This window comes from Carassius auratus, chromosome 7, assembly GCF_003368295.1.
Source record: "Carassius auratus strain Wakin chromosome 7, ASM336829v1, whole genome shotgun sequence".
Taxonomy (NCBI): domain Eukaryota; kingdom Metazoa; phylum Chordata; class Actinopteri; order Cypriniformes; family Cyprinidae; genus Carassius; species Carassius auratus.
Window position 1 is genome coordinate 19,630,351 of NC_039249.1, and position 16,598 is coordinate 19,646,948.

Sequence of the window (16,598 nt, forward strand, 5' to 3'; positions counted from 1 at the left end):
AAAATTAAAAACGTTATTATTAAAGAATGCGTTTATGCATTTAGCAGGCGCTTTTATCCAAAGCGATTTACAATGTCTTCGGGCTATATATAGTTTTTTTTTTTTTTTTTTTTTTTTTAATAGGGAAAAATGGGAAAATGAACCCACAACCTTTTGCGCTGCTAACGCAATGCTCTTTTGTACTTTTTTGTTATTATTTCTAATTCCTATTTGACAATAAAAAATTATTTGTTACATAATAATAATGAATGATATTACGGAATATTATGATTAAAATAATTAATACATTTGAGGCATTAAAGTGTATAAAGTTAGTGAAAAGGAGCTTGTGCCAGTATGAATTCCAGACATGAGTCTGAGAGGTCAGATGCATTTAACTTACTATATATATATATATATATATATATATATATATATATATATATATATATATATATATATATATATATATATATATATATATATATATAAGGATAATCTACTATCCTTACCGAGCTTTGAGGTAAATGTTGGTCCTGTGTCACTGTCCCAGGTGTTCTGTATGTATTTCGTGAAGAAGAGCAAAAACTGTGCAATATTGTTGAATCACAAAGATAAATTTATCCCTGCATCCCTGTGGGTGAGGGACACAGAGCAGAAAAGCAATACGGCCCTGAAGCTTTGCAATGATCCTGCTGTGAGTTATGGAAGCTAAGCTATTGCTAGTTTCCTAGGACACACCATAAATCATGGAACAGGTTTGAACTTTTTTATTTATTTTCTCCACCTTCGTATTTTGCCCTCCTGCAGCTACAACCAAGAAGGAGCTACTCCTGTGGAAGACACGTTATCTGCGCAAAAGTCATCATGGACAATTCCAGAAGCCTTTAGTTCTAATTCCCCCCCCAAGGACAAACATGAGATGTTCTCCCATCATCCTTTCCTCTCTCTTGACAAACTCTCTTGCCTTTGCTTTTATAGTAGCTCAGTATTTCAGGTTTACAAGCTCAACAATCAGCTTGTAACAATCAAACAACAGTAAATCTTCTTGCATTTCCCCTTGAAAGCAATCCTATAAAGCAAACAAGACAAAATCAGTCAGAGCTGTTACATTTCCTAATTAAGGGCTTAGTGCTGAATGACAACACAAAGGGAATAATGGCTTATGCCACTTATCGAAGAAAAAAAAGTGAGCAGGATTTATTTAGTTACACAAAGCAGAGTACATTAACATCACAAAGAATTATTAGCAAAATGCACAAAGCTGCTCATTTATTTAAAAAATAGCTCATATTTCTATAATGTCATGCATATTTAGCAATTATAGGTAGTACAAATAACATAACAGTTATAATAATAAAACAATTGGCAATTACTAGAAAGTAATTGCAAAGAGTTGCAATTACTAGTAATGACTTTCTATTACTAATATAATAATTATTGATTGTAATAAATAATAAAAACAATGTCCAATTGTAATAAAATAACTGTACATATTATTTTATTAAAATATGCATGTAATAAAATATAATTAATAAGATATGTATAAATTGTAATTATAATCAAATTATATGTGATAATATTACTGCTAATAGGCTTATATTTGCTCAAATGTTCATAAAGCACTGTTAAGCAATATAAAGGAGATAAAGTGGAGGTGTGATATGCTTCACACACAAACACCCTCATGCACAAACCGTCAGAGATCTGGCTATGGAATACAGATACAAAGCTGCTATGAGACAATGTGACCCTCTAAGAAAATCATTTCGATCTTGAACCCTCATTGACACTGGAATTGATTTCGGTAAGTATGCATTGTTGTTTTCTCTGATTAGTTGTAGTGTTTCTGACTTTTACACAGAGAGTCCACCCCTATTCTGAGTGTGAATCTGCCCTGTGCACTTCCGAGCATTTTGTGTAGGTTTGAATCAGCCTCCTCCACCCTTCCTTTATCTCAGGTACGTAGCAGTGCACCCAACCACACTTAATGCTTGCAGCACCGGTGTCAGGAAGGAACTATTGATTCATAGTTCCCAGGGAAGTATCTGACACTTTTTGTATAGATCCTTGAGACACGAGTCAGAGCTGCAGTCTGCCCCTACCCATCTGCCCCCTAGACACTGAGGAGAGACTGAGGTTATAGAAATCACCCAGGCCCTGTTAGTGGGACCTAGAGGACCCAGAGAGAGACAAGATACAAGAACACCAGGGCAGCATTTCCCAAAAGCACCGTACACCTAAGTTGATCATTGCTCTACGATCAACTTAGGCTCACGATGCTTTTGGGAAACACTGCCCAGAACAGTCAGACTAATGGCAAGAGGGTTTGCTTGAGAGAAATGGTTAAAAAAAGGCCTATTTATACTGATCGAAATAGATTTAAAAATAAATTAATACATAAATAAAACCTACTCACAGTCATTTGTGTGTATATGCGAAAGTTATCTTTATCCGTCTTGTGCTTTCTGAGTTAATCAACAGACTGTAACTCTCCTTTCTCAATGTTGCTGGTTTCAGAAGTATTTTATCCATTCATTTCCCCCATAAGGATGTTTAAACAGTCTCTAAGACATTAACCAAGCAAACAGCTACAAGGTAAATAACAACAATGCAAACTTGGATTCAAAGCAAAATATCACTGAAAATCTGAAAAAAAAGACAAAGGTACAAGACTGTGTTCTTAATGAGGGAAAGAACTACAATCCCATGAACCACTGTGAATGACAAATTTAGTAATGAAGAATAAATAAAAAACTATCCGTTTAAAGTTGTAGATCGTATACAGTATATCAACCTTATTCTTGAACACAGAAGTAAGCCTAAGGGCGAAACTTCCGGTTCATTAGACACTATAGGGAAATGATAACAACATGCAATAAACTGTAAAACTGTTTATACTACATACAGCTGTGTTCACAATTAAGGTAATACATTACAATAATAATGTAAGCCAATTTGCAATATCATCAGCAAACTAGCTGGACATGGATGAGCCCAGAAGTTAAACCGATACAAAATACAAAAGGCCGTGCACATTTTTTTACAGCACAAAATAAGGTTGATAGAAAGAATACAATTTAGGTTTATACAGACTTTTTGGGTATAGGGACCAGTTCTCACTATTAACTAGTTGCTTATTAGCATGCCTATCATTAAAATATTGGCTGTTTCTTAGTACTTATAAAGCACATATTCTGCATCACCATTTTCTCCATCCCTAATCCTGCCCTATTACTAAATTTAACAACTACCTTACTAACTATTAAGCAGCAAATTAGGAGTTCATTGAGGCTTAGGTTGTAGTTAATGATTTGTTAATAGCAAGAACTGGACCTTAAATTAAAGTCTGACTGATTATTTAAATGTTTTAGTGTTTTGAAAGGCAAGGGACATTCGATTACATCATTTGTTGTGCTTCACGGTAGTGGGCAGGGCTCAGCAGACATTTGGTGCAATTTACCAGCAGCGCATCTCTGATTGGTGGGATTCTTTACAGCATCGTGGGCAATGAAGTATTCCAGCAGGGATTTCTCACTGTTAAACACGATCGTTTAAAACATAAGTTTAGGCATAACTGATGCTTTCAAAAGGCATATAGCATTGCTTTACAAGCATTTTTTACTGTTGCACTACGTAAGACGGTTAAGTTTCAAACTAAACTTTATAGAACCTACACGGGGCATTCTTTAGAAGCAGTAAAACGCATTCCAAAACAATCAGCCATGTTGGTGGAAATCTGATGATTGTGATTGGCATGTATCTGTAGACCACCAGTTCAAAATCACTAATCAGCTAACAAGAGGATGCCACCTGCTGCTAGTGCGCCTCTGTTCACACGCAATCTAGTTCTTTCTGACAGAACATGTCTAGAGACATGACAAGAAAAACTCATGCAGAGTGACAATTTTTCCTACTCAGAAGCCCAGATAGCCAAATCCTTTCTGACAATAACACTGGTGGAATAAACCAAAACCAGTATTTTTAAAGGGCATGCGTTTTAGCTGCTTGTCAAAGAGAACACCCAGCGGGATTTCACGGAGGACAGCTAAGGGCTACAGTTCCACAGGGAATAGTTTGTCATCAGAGGCTATTTCCTGTGCTTCACTTCATACACAGTTTCGGCAAATGTAGTCTTCCTGCATGGGCGAGAAGAGCCTGCAGCAGTGCTCTTCTGTTTATTTCCAAGGCCCTTCATGGAAATTGGTGTCCAATCTCATTCAGGTGGGCTGAAGTTCAGTTTTATGTAAGACTATTTTTCTTTTCATTCTTTCTCTTTTTTTAACAAGGTGCACATTGACCTTTCAGTGTGCGGCTACCCTGGGAGAGGCAAGAATGCAAGCCTCTCTGCTGGGAGACAATGGACAGACCTACCACTGAAGAGCACGGAAGCCGCCGGTGAAAAGCTCTGCACGTCTCTGCGAGTGCAAATGCAATTCATGTGCTGCACTGCATTCGTTTTCAACCTTTGTGTTTCCATCACGAGTCGCGCTACAAGTGGTTATATGTCGTGCAAAGCGCCGATACATTGTGTTCCCACAAATTTCTTACCGCCATTGATCATTTTTATAAAAAGAGCATTTATTTCAAAGTTTCTGCTTCTTAGATTGAAGCACATAATAAAGCAACAGTACAATGTTCATAAAATATAAGTGTGATGCTGTAATATTTTCCTTACATGTTGAAATACTGATATTTGTATGTATACTAAAATAAGAACCTTTAAAATTGTACAAATAGTTACCATAAAATCGACATAGAAATTAGCCATTTCTCACTGTGACAAGACAGACTGCTATTTTCTCACCAAGGAGAATAACATAAGCCATTAAAGAGAATGAGAAATGAAGAAAACTGAAAAAAAAGAAAAGAAAATGATAGTCATAATGGTATCATCATAGTGAAAAAAAAGAGAGAGAGAAAGATTTACATAAACTGATCTGTGTAAGATTGATCCTCAAGAGACATTTTGCACTTTGTACTGTACATACGTTATAAGGACATTAGCTTGCTTTAGGATATAGCTTTCAAGTTACAAAAAAATGCACTGCGTTGCAAGAGTGTCCATTAGTTAAGGCGATTTTTGAGCTCACAGGTCTTTCTTTGTGATTGTTTGTAGATGGAACTGGGCTGAAGGTTTTATTTTTTTTGCGTTTACTATTTTTTTCTTTTTTCTCTAGAAGACAGAAACACACTGAGTCTATTTTTGCTGGATCCATCTGCTTCCATATATATATATATATATATATATATATATATATATATATATATATATATATATATATATATATATATAACGTAAAAAAAAAGAACTAACAAATAAACAAGAGGATCTCCAAAGACAATATGGAGGCGCTACAGAAGTTACAGAAGTCTTAATTTGCTGACGTTCGCTCCAGATTACTAAATAAGGCAACTGTTTTTGTTTTTATTTCTTCGTGAGCTCGTTCACAGTATCAGCAAATCCATGTCTCTCTGTGATCCACATCCATAACCTCAAACCTGTAGGAACCTACAAACATCAAAAGTGAAACGTAATGTTCTTCAGTTCTTAAACAACATTGTCACATATTTCTTCATTTCATACACGCCACAGACCCACGTCCACCACTTATGTGTCTGTGTGTCTTTATCTTTTTTTTTTTTTTTTGTTTTTTGTTGTTGTTTTATTTTGTTTTTGTACCATTTTTTGTTTTTTTTTCTACCCTTCTGGCTCCTCATAGCACATTGTGATCGTACTGTACCTATGACACTCCCAGCATCTAGTATACTGTGTGTATACTTACGAACAACCTAGAGTTTACTATAAAGTGAAAAACTCATGGAATACTTATAGTAAACTTCACAAAACACACAGTTAGTGGAGAAGGGCCGGGTGGAGGGAGCTGAAAAGGACTTATTGAGCGGACGTTAAGAGTTGTCATCAGCAGAGTCTTTGGTGCCGTATAGATCGGCAAGTTTCTTGAATCGAGGCCCCCAGCTCTGGAGGTAGTCATAGTCCAGGTCTGAATCTGTGGTCACCGACTCCAAAGAACTGAGAGAGCCGGCGATAGAGCCTCGACCTTCATAACCGTAGATCTGAATGGAGTCATACGGGGGCGCTGTGGGGTCATTGTCCGCGTCTGAAATCCGCGTTTTGATGAAGTCATCCACGTCTACGCTGTTGCCTATGGGCCTCATTCCGGGGCGCATGGGATACTGCAGCTCGGGCTTGATGTCCTTACGGGGCAGGAAGCCGTTAGCACCGTCTGGGTTCTGTAAGGTGGCGATGTCAAACGCCTCTGTGTCCTCCTCGCCACCTCCCTCATCATCATAGGTGATGATGTTCTCCCGAATGTCTTCCTCCTCAAATACGATCAAAGGCTCCTTTTTCTGGCGCCGCAGGGCCACGAACAGCACCACGATCGCTGCAGACATGCAAACAAATGTCAAGCCAATGCTAATAGCATCTTTCACTTATGCTAGAGTCGCTACGATGCTTCTGTAGATAAGTATTCACATCAGTTTTCTTAAATGTAGCTGCTGGAAAGATTTGACTCTGTAGATAAAGTGTTCCCATTAAACGCAAAGTTTTAATACTGCTTTTTGATAAGCCCACATAACTTGAGATAGCTAATATGTTTTGGGAAATGATGAACTGTAATAGTAGAGTACTTGAATATAACTTGACATTCTTTACACATTAGAATGAATAAAAAATCCCTCCTTAGATTACAAGCTTTAAGTGTTTATTCCCTTTATTTTGCGTGTGGTTTCGCCCGCTGTCTGTTCAAAAATTGCATATTTATATATGTGTATATATATATATATATATATATATATATATATATATATATATATATATATATATATATATATATATATATATATATATATATACACTTTGTATAAACATTACATAAAAGGTATTTGACGTAAAAATATCAACATAATTACAATATATGATTATGTATAATTATAAAATATATTTTTTTGTACTTTTATATTTTTATGTTTTTGTTTGTATTTTTGTATTTTGCATTCATATCTTTTTTTTCAGTTTAAAAATTGTTAAAATCTCAACAAGTGACTACAAAAGTTTTAATCGTCTCTGACAATTTCAAGTATTACTTAAGTAAACGTTGTCTTTACAACCTTCTTAGGCTCAGAATACTTTAGGGAAACAAATCCCTAATCAGTTATAGAGGCAAGCAAAGTAAATCAATGATCACAATCAATCTGTTCTTCAAATACTTCTGTAGTTGTATGAGTGTAAAAGAATCCCAGTGTGCTTTGGGGTGAAATGTAAATATTGACATGCATCAGGTCCCTATAAGATGTTTAAACCAGCCAAGCTAGACCTCTATTATTTACATGTGATTGCTTCGCTTGTGTATTCGTAAACAAATATAACTAGGCTTACCCAGTAGAATAACAATACAGGCCAAGATGGCAATCAGAGCTCCAGTGCTGAGCCCTGCTGTTAGTATGAAAGGTTCCACATTGCAAGAGAGGATCGTGTCTTTGCTGTCGCAGCTGCAGACGCGGATTATAAGAGTATTGGTGCTGCTCATTGGGGGTACGCCATTGTCGTTGATCTCGATGGGAAGGTGATACACATCCTGGGACATTCTGCTGAAGCCCTTCTGTCTCACAAAGATGCTAGCAGTGCTATCTGTGGAAGCAACAGAGGAACATTGATGGAATGTTTACTTCAGCTGATGAGGAGTTTACCAGATTTGAACAAAACAACAACAGAGTCGTAAATGTGCTGAATAGAATTACAGGAAAGTTCTCCGTTCCCTGGAGTTTAGGTGCAGGAGAGCTACCCACTGCCACCGGTGAGAGTCAATGAGGTGTGAATCCTCCGATATTAAATTCATGTTTAATACTGAGAACATTTATCAGCTTTTGGAAGTGTAATCAAAGTTAGAGCGGAGGGAGCGGTATTGGTTTTATTTGCAACTGGGAGGGATGGATCAGTGCCAGTGCATTTCCCTGACTCAGTGCAAGGTCACGCTGAAGGCATAGATGGAGTGAGTTCATTTAGGGGCCTGGGGTTTAGTCATTTTCACTCCCTCTGGCAGCACTTTCTTCAACCTTCAGTGGCTCTGTCAGGGAAGGCCACTAATGATATGGCTACAACGCTCATATAGCATGACGCTGTGGACAGGCTCGATCAATCTAATGTTATCCATTATAATTCTATACCACATTCTGTCAGTGAGATTACCATGGGCTGTGTGAAGTATCAATTTGCAATGTTTGAACCTGAGAGAGCTCTTCTGGGTCCTTGTTTATGATGTTGTGCTTTTGGGCCACCTTTATTGGCAAATGCTGTACACTGAGCACTCTCAAGGAAGCCTTCTTTGTGCCAGGAAGGGAGCGTAAATGTGTTGGTCATGTGCACATAATGTGTGACAAAAATATTGAGTCCGCTATTATAAACATATATTTTTTTTTTACACTGTCAAGTTGAAACCAAATCAAATTCTTCATATATTATTATCTGGAAAATAATCTATGGAAGACCATGGCCATGTACTATTTATCTCAGAATTGTATGTTTATATCTCACAATTCTGGCTTTATAACAACAAATCAGGCACAGGACATCAATATAACATCAGGCTGACGTTGGCCATGACATTGGACAGATGTTGCATTTTTGGTTCAGAATGAAACACAGATGTGTTGATGTCAGTATTTGAACACCTATTTGACGTTGACTTAACGTTGGATTTTGGTTACACAACCTAAAAACAACAAATATCACTGTCAGCTGACGTCAGTATTGGATGTGATATTAACATTAAACATGGGGTTGACACTGAATTTTGATCACCCGACCTAGCAACCTAGTTTAAAATAAATATATAAATGAAAAAAAAAAAAAAAAAAAAAAAAAACATTTACTAAAAATTGCAGTTGCTGTATGATGATTAATTCCCACATTTAAATGCAGTTGACATTTCAAAACCTTGCAGATCAAAACCAGATTTAATGCATTTTTTGTATCATTACTAAACCCGATAATATTCTATACACTTAATATTTCGATTTCGTGCACATTTATAATCAGCAGGCCTTCATTACGACCGTCTGATAAGAGAGCAATGTCAGAGCCTCTGTGCAGAGAGTGAAGCATAATGGAGCGTCAGATAAATGGGTGGGCAAAGCTGTTGAAAACTGTATCCATTTGAAAGACTTCGGATCCTGATAAAGGCAGTCAGTCTGAGTAGCCTAATCTGTCTCCCTAATATTGTTGGCTTTTGAAATGGCCAGCTAAAAACTGCTCATCTCCTTTCTCATTAAAGCAGACCGAATGGGAAAGACAACCATTTCTCTTTCGCTTTCACATCGGTCTGCTCTATTAACCAAGAAAAAAGCCTAAACAGATCTGTGATTGTAAACATTTACCTTTTAAAAACAATGAATGCATGTTTCAATCACTCGGGCAACAGTTATGTGGAGTTGCTGGAATCAGCTATTGGATTTCATTATATTTCCAATCTATTGGTGGTCAACGAGAAATATAGCACAATCAGAAATTAACCAATGGAACGGAGCAGCTCAGTCAATGACGTCAATTTGTAGGCCATCCTGGAAGGCTATTTCACCATGGGGTCCCTTGAGGGGTTCAGAAAAGCGAAGGTTTTCGATTTTTGAGTAAAATGTGGTCTGTGGCATTGAATTACATGGAGCTACAGTGGTCTGATTCTTGAAGCACATCAGCTTCCACTGTCTAGAGTGTAATTTGTGTAAACAAAATAGAAAAAAAAAAAACTGAAGTAATTCCAAAACCGGCCTGCAAATTTCTCATCCGATGGCTTGAAAATTATAATTATCTTCCAGATATAACTCAAAATTCAACAGCTCTACAGATGGAAAATAGTTTAGCTTGTTAGCATATGTTAGACTACTATCATTATCATATAGCAGTCACACTGAGCATTCTAAAATAACACCAAAACTGTGAGCAAAGTAAACACGATTTACAGTTCCTTTGAAGCATTCATAATTCAGCTTGTAATCTACCAAGAGCCACCACATAATGAGTTCATATAAAAGCAGCAAATTCCCCTCAAACTGAGCACCACCCAGTCACGACGGCACTCCTCAGAGAGGCTCCTCAACTGGCTCTAACTTGAGGCTTCTCATTTCCCAGCGACTGACTCTCACATTACAGTATAGGTGGGGCTCTCAAACATGTTCTTCAGACCTTCAGACTATCAGACTAAAGCATGGTGCTGAAGGTTTTCTGGGCACACCAATCAGCATGCTTGAGAAACAGATAGAAACAGGGCTGCCTACCAGCTGGGCCTCACCCACGTCTCGAATCCACAGATGGAGATGCTCAAACGAGAGTGACGCCTCCATAATTAATAAGAGAGGAAGTTGACTTGAGTTTGCCCACCTCAGCGTGACCTAATTACCAACACAAGGTTGGCTGGGCAGACACGCACTCCTCCACATGGATAAACTAAGTTGATTTGGAAAGAGACTAAAAAAGTTTTGAGTTTTCAATTGGCGTATTTCCATAGGAAGTTTACCTGTCTTGAAAGAAGCGGTTCTTCAGTGCAAATGATTCAGTTATAAGGTGTTTTGTGTGCTACACACCTCTGTTGTCTTTGAGGGAGAAACTGTGGTTGTTAGCGACCTCAGGGGCCAGTCTGAAGTGGAAGTGCTGGCGGTGGGCCATTTCGTCCTTATCCGTAGCGCTAACTGTTTCAACGAGCTGTGGAGCAGAGGGTTCAAATCAGGTCGTATTAAATTGGTTAAAGTCACCAGGGCATGCCTTTAAATAAATGTATGCCTCTTTTATCTCTCTTTCTTTTTTTTCTCTATCACTCATTCAAACTTGCAACTGGCCGACAAAGGGAAAGTGAACACTGAATTGATTAAATTTAGACATCAATATAATCTTTTATAGTGCTCATTTAAAAGTTTTGATAGAAGTTGTGACCTCTTTTAGGAATTAGCTAATTCATTAACCGTTTCCTGTACCTACTTATATAGGCAGTCATACATTTCACAGATATAAAAAAGATCAAATTGAGGGACATTAAGTTATATAAGCCTCTTCATCTAGCTATAAAATATTATCTGGCAACATTCACAGCAAGATTATTCACTAATGTTTTAAAGTTTATATATATATATATATATATATATATATATATATATATATATATATGTGAATTTCTTGCAGAAATTATTCTAATTCAAAGATTAGTTATTTAGTAACTTGTAACTTTTGATGCATCCTTGCTGGATAAAAGTAATCTTACTGATCCCAAACCTTTGAATGGTCAAGCATGTGTATATGCATTAATAACATAAACACACTATTAATGAACCTTATTGTAAAGTGTTGCTAATTTTTTAATAAGTGCTGAAACATACTTGGCTCTCAAATAAACAGTTAGTTGATTTACCTTTCCAGGGCTGACGTTCTCACAGACAAGCACTTCGTTTTGAGTTGCAAACTCTGGAGCGTTGTCATTCACATCTTTGACTTTGATATTTACTCGTACTTTTGCATCTTGGTGATGGCCGCCTGGAACAACAACAGAAATCCAAATGACACACATTTTTACGATTTATCAATAATTCAAATAAATCTCTACACATTTCAGAATAAGTCTGATTCAAAGGAGAATAAGAAGGTAAATCCTGATTGACAGAGGAGGAGTTGGGGATGGAGGAGGCCAGGTAATTAGCTATTGAGCAAAAACTGCTGATAATACTGAGGGACCTTATATATGAAAGCTTAGCTAGGTGTTATTTTCCCATAGGTAGATGGGGATCAGCTGAGAGTCAGCTGATGCGAGCGTGACTAACGTGAACTGCCAGACCTAACACTACACTTGATTTAGCTCTTAGTGGAAGGACACGAGTGACAAGACAGAACCACAATTGTCACAATTGGAATGATTCACTCACATATCCTATCTGAAATGATCAGGTTTAGTAAATCCCTTGATATTTTGCTTTCAGACACAAGAGTCCTCCACATGGCAAAAGACTATTTTCGATGTAGTCTTCAGGCAAAACATTTTGATGGTCGAAATTATCAAAGACAGTGGAATGAAAGCGAAAATGTATCACACAGAAACTTTGAATCCAGCCAGAACAAACACTAACTGCACTTCAAGGAAATCACACGCACGCAAAAAATAAATATCTAACATTTTAGGGCCAATTACACACTGTGCACTGAACTGAGGGTATCATTTGAAGTTTGAAGAGGTAATCTGTGGCTGTCTCTTCTGAAATCATGCAGGAGGCCTGGCGACGCTACAACCACATAAGAGCAGGGTGGAGGGAGAGCTGGGGAGCTTGGTTAGAGAAAAAATGAGAAACATGCAAGGCTACTCTGTTATTTAAAAACCCAGAAAAGCGATGAGTGACCTACCGATCTCTGCAGCGCTGACAGATATGTTGTGCCAAGCCTGTGCTTCCCGATCTAAAGGCCTTGTGGTCTTAATAATGCCGTCCTCAGTATTAATGGTAAAAAACTCTTCCAAGTCTGTGTAGCGTGGAATCATATATCTGGGATGAAAGAAACATAAATAAATTATAAACTTTGGTTAGGGGGGTACTGTCATCAAACAAAGCTGACAAAAAAAAAAAAAAAAAAAAGAAAAAGAAAAAAAAGACAGCCAAAACAAAAGTAATCTGATTCTTTAAAGGAAGCAGTTGGTACCTGATTGGGTTGTTCATGATGTCGGTGTCTTTGGCATGCACGCGGCCGACCAGAGTGCCTGCTGGGGCATTTTCCTCCACCTCAAAGCTGTAGCTGGGAGCCATGAAGGTCGGGGGCTCGTCTGCATCTTCTACTGATATTTTCACAATGGTAGTATCTTTGTATGGACCCCAGGTAGCGAAACGTGGGTCCACATGTGGGTTGGAGGCTTCTACCTTTAGTGTATATGATCGCTTGGTCTCAAAGTCCACAGGCTGAAAACAGAAGGTCAGGATACAATTCAGTTATTCACTTTTGATGAAGCTGTCAATAGAATGTTTTTATTTTGTTATTTTTATTTTTCAGGAATCACTGTACATGTTCAAATATGGAAATGACCCCTGTGTAAATTGACTGATGGAGAACCAAAGGTGAATTAAAAAATAAATGTGTCTTAGCCATAAAATAACCATTAAAATATCACTAATATAGTAAATCGAGTGAAATGAAATAGGAAAAAGTAAACCCTGGAATATAGCTAACCGGAAAAAAAGGAAAAGTTTCAAAGAAGCAGACTAGAGGGCACTGTTGTTATACATTTTGGAAGGAGACTGAATCCACAAAGAAGCTTGAATGAAAAAAAAAAACATTGAAATATCAAGGCTCTCCTAGACATCTTTCGCTTACAGATTGCACTTTTTTACAATTCTCAAATGGCACATTTCTCATGCAATTTAGGTTCAAGTAAATAAAACAAGATTTAAAAAAAAAAAGAAAAAAAGAAGTATTCAAAAGCAGCCAGTCATTTGGTCCGCTCGTGTCTTCCTGCATCGCCAGTTTTCACACGTCCGCCTGTTTTCTGATTAGCCTGTCTCACCCGTCACACCTCTCGGTCACAAATTACCAAGTGAGAATTACACATAAAGGGTACATATCAACTCAAACACACACTCACACGGACACATGCCGGCCAGCTTTGTGTTTCTGCTTATTGGATGAAAGTTGTTTTTCCTGCTTCCTCATTCTCTTCTCTCGCATTTTCTTTTCTTTGGATCTCTTTAATGGAGCTGCCAACGCTGGAAACAAGTATGACCCAGTTCTTTCCTCCAACAGGTTGGAAACTATTTTCTGTTTATCCTGACAAAAGCAGCCCCCCCTCCTTCTCTTTTCCCCCCCTACTACAATCCTTTATTTGGCACCTAATAACTCCCGACTGAACCTAATCAGGAGCAGATAGTGTTCACAATAATGCTACGTCTCCTCTTAATATTCAGCGTGCGTTGCCCTGCCCGCAGTTGAAACAGAATACTTGATTAAAACCCTGGCAATTCCGTCAGTAATTTCGACTTTAATTTCCAACATGCTTTGAAGAGCAAAAGGTGATGATTTCCCAAGAGGTGTATCAGTGAAACATTGTGTTACTGAGTAAAGCAGCATTGCATCAAGCTGATTGTTGTAGGCATGCCGTATTGTCTGTTCTCTCACCCTTCTGCACGATTCATCCCTTCCTTATACCCTTCTCGGCAATCGGAAATAGCACTGCTGTGGTCATGATGTTTAAAAAAAATAAAATCCAGACAAAATCCCCTTCAATTGTTTTTGCATCATACAAACCTCCTTCACACAAACAAATATGCTGACGCTTCACTGGATTACACAGCTTAAACAGCAATAATTCTTGACTTTCTCTCTTTTAATATGCTTTCCTTTCTAATGATCATTTCTTAGATGATCACTCCAGATCTTAAGCTGTGGGGGAGAGAGGTAAAAGATCACCAGCAGGTGGCAGTGTTAAGGCTACAGGCTGGGTCTCTTTGGCTCTCAGGCTAAAGCTGGTTAGTGGCTAGCAGGCTTCTTGGGGCGATGTGAGGTTTCTCTCGGCCATGAGAGGTGGGGGTACGGATGGGCGGCAGCCTAACCCGAGTGGCTGTGTAATTGTCTGCATAATCCAGGGCCTCAGAGCAGGGGAAGAGTAACCCGGGCAGCACGGCCCAGATGAGCTTCCCTCACACGGACGGAGAGAAGCAGCCATGAAAGTCAATGCTCATCTCAGACATAATAGGGAAGGGATGGGCAATGTCATTGCAATTACAGAGTGAAAATGGTGAAAAATCACTTCCCAGCTTCCCAGCAGTCCTGCACTTGCGTTCACAACCCTTGCATATTTGAGCATCCATGCAAATAGGAACACAAATGAACAAGCAAATAAGTTAAATGCAAATGATTCCTGAAGAAGACTAAGGGGTGACAAATAAATTCATAGTAATTCACCCTTTTTATGCACATACTTGCTTCCATTCACAATCGCACATACGTAACTAGACGTTGCATTTACACATACTTCTTTGGCGCTCTCACACACTTCACCTTCTTTAGTTTGATGACTGCCTCCTGGGTCTCCGAGTCCTTAGTGATCTCGAAGAGGTTCATGCCGTCTCCCTCCAAGATGCGATAATCCACCAGTCCGTTCTCCGCCAGATCAGGATCTCTGGCCTTCAATCGACCCACCTCCTCACCGGGAACCTTGTCCTCTGAGACCGCCATGATGTAAACACCTGTGAAGAGGGAGAGTGAGTCCTGGGAGCTCTCAGAAAAGGCGAGGGGTGGGGGGGTGGGAGGTTATAGGGTTTATAATATCTCTGAGTCACAGGCGAGAAAAATCATGATCGCACTGCCCACCCGGGAATGGAGAGCTGGTTCTCTGCATGATACCGGTGCTACCTTCAGCTAGCTGCCTGGCACATGTGAGCTCTTAGCTTGTGAGAACAGGAGTGCATGTGTGAAATTTATATTTTTGTGCTCGAGCGAGCCTGTATGCGTATGTGGGTGGGTGTATGAAGACTATAACAGACACCTGCCTGAGGCTGGAGCTTGCAGAAGGACCATATGGCTCCACTCCCTGTCTGCTGAGAGCCAAAGGCTTCAGCTGCATTTACAAAAATAACTCCCACATGGGGATGAATCCTCGCGAAAAAAAGGCCAGGGTGTGAAAAGAGGTCTGCTTTTTCAATCAGACCCTCGACAGAAAAAAAATAAATAAATAAAAAAAACGTTTTCATCTACACTACACAAGTTTGCAGCGAGTCATGTGTCAAAGTCTGTTTCGGATAGGGCAAACATCTCTGGGAATCAATATCGAGCCTAAAAGAGACAGCCCACTGCTCAAACTGTATTTTTTGGAGTGAGCAGAACCATATTAAATATCTGAAGCCCAGATTCTCACCTGTGCTCTGTGCCAAACTGCTGTCCACATAAAAAAAAAAAAAATTATCTTGCTCCTGAAATGCTCCATCATGCAGTCAGCTCAGAACCATCGGTGAGGTAGATTTAAGGATCTGCTAGTCTAAGCTACTCATTGTGGGCAATGACCTTGCAATGTACAGTTTATTTTGATCCATGAATAATGGTTTCTACCAACACCAAAAACAGGGCTTGTATAGGAGCTGGAGCACTGGGACCATGATGCATTCTGCTTAAGTCAGGGAAAAGCTTGAAGGCCCTTTTCTACCGAGCCCGAGGCTCAGAGCGCACAAAAAAGCAAAAGCTTGGAGGAGATTTATAAGGCCGATTTCTGGAACAAAAGACAGATTAAATCTATGTGCTTAGTGTGCAGTTTAATGTCACATTGGCAACACATGAGCGCTAGCTCACACTAGCTCGTTCCTGCTATCTTCGGTACACGCAAACACAGTAAATATTTCATCCAGCCTTTCACGCTCGAGAGACTTGATGTCATCACGCTTGCGTTGAACGTTTAAGGAACATTTGAATAATTAAGTTGTGATATTTTCATGTTAACATCTGTAGCTCATATTAGCAGATTCTGACTTGGTCCCTGAGGGCTTGTCAATGTTATTATGTGGTTTGAGAATTGAAGTGTGGAGAAGAAAGGGCTGTACACTGGCTAAAAGCAAACTCTCCTCCCTTGGCGCATGCATAGCAGAGGTCAGAG

The 16,598-nt window shown here is 38.8% G+C and overlaps 1 protein-coding gene across 1 annotated transcript in view; it reads right to left on the reverse strand.

Annotated features, from left to right (window-relative positions):
* Positions 1 to 5,613: 5,613 nt before the first annotated feature.
* Positions 5,614 to 16,598, reverse strand: part of LOC113106187 (cadherin-11-like) — a 49,739-nt gene continuing 38,754 nt past the window's right edge. Inside the window, exons 6-12 of the mRNA XM_026267863.1 lie at positions 15,014 to 15,201; positions 12,668 to 12,921; positions 12,377 to 12,513; positions 11,397 to 11,518; positions 10,579 to 10,696; positions 7,382 to 7,633; positions 5,614 to 6,386 (exon numbers count right to left, since the gene is read on the reverse strand). Coding sequence (XP_026123648.1) covers positions 5,890 to 6,386; positions 7,382 to 7,633; positions 10,579 to 10,696; positions 11,397 to 11,518; positions 12,377 to 12,513; positions 12,668 to 12,921; positions 15,014 to 15,201 — 1,568 coding nt within the window. The 3' untranslated portion in view covers positions 5,614 to 5,889. The remainder of the gene's footprint in view (positions 6,387 to 7,381; positions 7,634 to 10,578; positions 10,697 to 11,396; positions 11,519 to 12,376; positions 12,514 to 12,667; positions 12,922 to 15,013; positions 15,202 to 16,598) is intronic.